Genomic DNA, 5,000 nt, shown 5'->3' with positions numbered 1-5,000 from the left:
GTTATGGTTACCAGGAAAGAGCCCAAAGCGGGCAGAGACGGCGGGGGGGGCGGCGGCGGCACCAGGAAGGACCTCATCTCTGGCCTGGCGTCCATCAAGAGAGAGCACGGGCTCGAGGAGGACAACATCTACACCAAGGTCTACCACAAGGACGGGACGGAGGTGGACATCGGGAAGAACTCCCTGCCCATTGGTGGAAAGTACGAGAAGGTGAGTGATGTCACTGACAAGAGAGGACGAACCTCGATGCCCATTGGTGGAAAGTACGAGAAGGTGAGTGATGTCACTGACAAGAGAGGAAGAACTCCCTGCCCATTGGTGGAAAGTACGAGAAGGTGAGTGATGTCACTGACAAGAGAGGAAGGACTCTCTGCCCATTGGTGGAAAGTACAAGAAGGTGAGTGATGTCACTGACAAGAGAGGACGAACCTCGATGCCCATTGGTGGAAAGTACGAGAAGGTGAGTGATGTCACTGACAAGAGAGGAAGAACTCCCTGCCCATTGGTGGAAAGTACGAGAAGGTGAGTGATGTCACTGACAAGAGAGGAAGGACTCTCTGCCCATTGGTGGAAAGTACAAGAAGGTGAGTGATGTCACTGACAGAGAGGGGCGGGTAAGGGGGGTAAGGGGGGGTTATGTTGGGACAGGGTGATCTGCTGCAGAGAGGCAGTTAGTCGTCCTTGGGAACAGAGATTAGATTACAACAGCGTACAGGAGACTAGGGACAGGACGTGAGGCCGCTCCCAGTGATGTAGGAAGAATTAAACTAATGTGATTGGCCCCCGTTCGGCCGTAGCATCTGTTTCCTATCACAAGTTTATTTGATATTATCGGACTGATAGAAGCTTCTGAGAGGAAGCCCAAAAGCGGCGCGCTCTCATCTCGAACTCTAATAACGACAACAACGTCCTGTAAATCATCTGGTACGTGCTTCGGTCTGGACCTCCTTGGAGAAAGGCGGTCCTGAGGGACGGATGGGCTTTTCCTTTTTCACTGACTCATTTACATTTGACATTTTTGGCATTTTAGCAGACGCCTTATTTCAAAGCGACTTACAATCAATACATTTGACTAAGCAAGTGAATCATCAATCCACCAGGCGTAGCAGGAAGAGTAATCTAGCTCAGGCCCGGGGCCACTGGCAGTCTCCGTGATAGAAGGAAAACTTTTTCTTTCTTTTCTTTTAATATATATATATATATACTATATAGACACTGGAGAACAGAGAGACAGTACAGGGGGGGCAGTAGAAGTCATAGGGGACACAGTAAAGGGGAAAAGCGGGTGTCTCAGGAGACGCAGTGCTGGGGGGCAGTGGATGTCTCAGGAGACACAGTGCTGGGGGGTAGTGGATGTCTCAGGAGACACAGTGCTGGGGGGTAGTAGATGTCTCAGGAGACACAGTGCTGGGGGGTAGTAGATGTCTCAGGAGACACAGTGCTGGGGGGTAGTGGATGTCTCAGGAGACACAGTGCTGGGGGGTAGTGGATGTCTCAGGAGACACAGTGCTGGGGGGGGGTAGTAGATGTCTCAGGAGACACAGTGCTGGGGGGTAGTAGATGTCTCAGGAGACACAGTGCTGGGGGGTAGTGGATGTCTCAGGAGACACAGTGCTGGGGGGGGGTAGTAGATGTCTCAGGAGACACAGTGCTGGGGGGTAGTAGATGTCTCAGGAGACGCAGTGCTGGGGGGTAGTAGATGTCTCAGGAGACACAGTGCTGGGGGGTAGTAGATGTCTCAGGAGACACAGTGCTGGGGGGTAGTGGATGTCTCAGGAGGAGGCAGGAGTGACAGCGGCTGATGAGCGATTACCCAGGAGTGACTGTGTGCTTTTAGCAGGACTGGAAATGAATTGCAGCCAGCCAGTCAGTTGCTCGAGGGGGATGTTTTAAACAGGTTTGCATTATCTTTCAACTCGGGGTGGGGGTGCTATGTATCAATGGGATGAGTCTTTGCCACCAGCGTAAATCACACACTTCCTTTACAGCTCTCCCTGACTAGCTTGTTGTGTAGGCTGAAGCTGAATTTATAGCGGTAATCAAATCTCGCCCCATCTTGTTGCCTGAGTTTATCAGGGGGCAAAGAAAGAAAGAACACAGGCTAAAGAAGGAAGAGGAAGAAAGAGTATTGATTCAATCTGAAAACAATCTGACTAACACTGATTTATGTAACTTGGCCTGAATCCCTTGGCTGTGAGTCAGATTCGTCTTTTCTCCATCTATGTCTTTACTTCTCTCTCTTGCTCTCGCTCTCTCTCTCTCTCTCTCTCTCTCTCTCTCTCTCTCTCTCTCTCTCACGCTACCTCGCTTCTCTTACTCTGTTTCTCTTACTCCCTCCTCGCTCTCTCTCCCTCCCCTCCCCTCCCCTCCATCCCCTCCCTCCATTCACACTGACAGTTTCAGGGACTGACTCTTCTTCTCTTCTCTCTCCTCTCCCTAAGTCTTGCCTCAGACCATCTGCCTTCAAGCCCGTCACGCCGAAGAACTTCACCTCCATGCAGAACCTCTACCCTTCGTCCAAGACGGACGACGCAGACCACGGCCTGTCCAACGGCCTCCACCGGGCGTACACTCAGACGCCGCCTAAAGCCGTCTCCACCTCCTCCTCCTCCTCCTCGCCCTCCCGCCACGGAGGAGGACCCGCGTCCAGCGGAAAGGTGTCCTGAAACATTCCTGACTATTATATGTTGTTTCTGTCTTGTACCAACATATTCCTGTGTGGTGAGAGGTTACTGTTGTTGTGTTAGTCACACTCTGATCAGAGAGGGAAACGAAACTCTGTAGTAAGTCATGTCTGTGTGTGTGTGTGTGTGTGTGTCTCTGTGTCTGTCTCTGTGTCTGTGTCTCTCTCTATGTCTGTCTCTGTGTCTGTGTCTGTGTCTGTGTCTGTCTGTGTGTGTGTGTGTGTGTGTGTCTGTGTGTGTCTCTGTGTCTGTGTCTGTGTGTGTGTGTGTGTGTGTGTCTGTCTGTGTCTGTGTCTGTGTCTGTGTCTGTGTCTGTGTCTGTCTCTGTCTCTGTGTCTGTCTCTGTCTCTGTCTCTGTCTCTGTCTCTGTCTCTGTCTCTGTCTCTGTGTGTGTGTCTGTCTGTGTCTGTGTCAACTATCACTCATTTTTCGAGTGATCTGCGTTGTCACGATGAGCATAACATCACAGCAATTCAATTGTTCAGACTTTTATTCTGAAAGATGTAGTTTTTCGTGAGGACGTCTAACGTGTTTGACCTCGCTGGTCCTGCAGGCACTGGTGTCGGTCCGCGGGCCGAGCCAGGAGGACGAGAACCTGTCAGACTCGGGACACAACTCCATGAACAGCCTCCCACCCTACCGGCCCCCCTTCCGCCCCCACCTGGCCCACATCAGGTGATGATGATGATGATGATGATGGTGATGATGATGGTGATGATGTTGATTTTCAATTCAATTCAACTTTATTCGCCATGTGCAGTGCACTAGGAACATGATTTGGTATTCTACCATGCTGAACAAGCTACAGTACATACAACAACAAGACGACAACACAACAATACTCAAGACAATATATACAGTACCAATATGAGTGAATAAATATACTGTACAACTAAGTGCAAGAACATGTAAAGTGCAAGGTGCAATGATCAGGAGTTATTGAGAAGGGCTGTGGCTTTGGGGAAGAAACTGTTCAAGTGGCGTGATGTTTTTGTCCTGGTGGCCCTGTACCGCTGTCCAGAAGGGAGTAATGCAAACAGACTGTGAGCTGGATGTGAGGGGTCAGACACAATCTTGCGTTGATGATGGTGGCGGAGGTGATGGTGATGATGATGGTGATGGTGATAGTGATGGTGATGATGGTGGTCATAACATATATTTTTTTCTGTACTCCTTAGCGCTTCCATGGGCCAGATCAACACCATTGGCTCCCTGGACCGCTCCTCTCTGGGGTCAAAGGGCATGGGCCCGGGGGGGGGGGGGCGTGGTGATGGGGGAGATGTCCTGCCGCAGCATGGCCACCCTCAGCCGCCTGGCCCCCTACGGGGGGGAGGCCCCGCCCCCTTATGAGCTGACCCTCTCACTCTCCGTGGAAGAGGTGGTGAGTGATGGGGGGAGGGATGGAGGGAGGGGTGGGGGGAGGGGAGGGGGGAGGGATGGAGGGAGGGGTGGGGGGAGGGGTGGGAGGGAGGGGTGGGGGGAGGGGTGGGGGGAGGGGTGGGAGGAGGGATGGAGGGAGGGGTGGGGGGAGGGGTGGGGGGAGGGGTGGGGGGAGGGATGGAGGGAGGGGTGGGGGGAGGGATGGAGGGAGGGATGGAGGGAGGGATGGAGGGGTGGGGGGATAGAAGGAGGGATGGGAGGGAGGGATGGAGGGATGGGAGGGAGGGATGGAGGGGTGGGGGGAGGGATGGAGGGGTGGGGGATAGAAGGAGGGGTGGGGGGAGGGAGGGAGGGAGGGGTGGGGGGAGGGATTGAGGGGTGGGGGGATAGAAGGAGGGATGGGGTTAGGGAGGGAGGGATGGAGGGAGGGGTGGGGGGAGGGATGGAGGGAGGGGTGGAGGGAGGGATGGAGGGATGGGAGGGAGGGATGGAGGGAGGGGTGGAGGGAGGATGGAGGGATGGGAGGGAGGGATGGAGGGAGGGGTGGGGGGAGGGATGGAGGGATGGGAGGGAGGGATGGAGGGAGGGGTGGGGGGAGGGATGGAGGGAGGGGTGGAGGGAGGGGTGGGGGGAGGGATGGAGGGAGGGGTGGGGGGATGGAGGGGTGGGGGGAGGGATGGATGGAGGGATGGGAGGGAGGGATGGAGGGAGGGGGGGATGGAGGGAGGGAGGGGTGGGGGGATAGAAGGAGGGATGGGGTAAGGGAGGGCGGGATGGGGTTAGGGAGGGAGGCTGGGAGGGAGGGAAGGAAGGAGAGGAAAGCGAAGAAAACAGACTGAACTAAACTGATATCATCACGGGTCATTTCCTGGTTGACATGACCCCTGACCTCTGACCCCTGACCTCTGCCCCCCTGCTGGTCAGGTGCGGGACCTG

At 54.6% G+C, this 5,000-nt stretch overlaps 1 protein-coding gene across 1 annotated transcript in view; it reads left to right on the top strand.

Annotated features, from left to right (window-relative positions):
• LOC308167439 (NEDD4-binding protein 3-B-like) overlaps positions 1-5,000 on the top strand; it is a gene marked incomplete at both ends in the record, with an annotated part of 15,282 nt that overhangs the window by 1,076 nt on the left and 9,206 nt on the right. Inside the window, 5 exon segments of the mRNA XM_080541857.1 lie at positions 15-210; positions 2,442-2,657; positions 3,238-3,359; positions 3,863-3,931; positions 3,933-4,065. Coding sequence (XP_080397983.1) covers positions 15-210; positions 2,442-2,657; positions 3,238-3,359; positions 3,863-3,931; positions 3,933-4,065 — 736 coding nt within the window.

Source organism: Nansenia antarctica, assembly GCF_963989245.1.
Source record: "Nansenia antarctica genome assembly, chromosome: 11".
Classification (NCBI taxonomy): domain Eukaryota; kingdom Metazoa; phylum Chordata; class Actinopteri; order Argentiniformes; family Microstomatidae; genus Nansenia; species Nansenia antarctica.
This window is presented reverse-complemented; position numbering and strand designations above follow the sequence as displayed.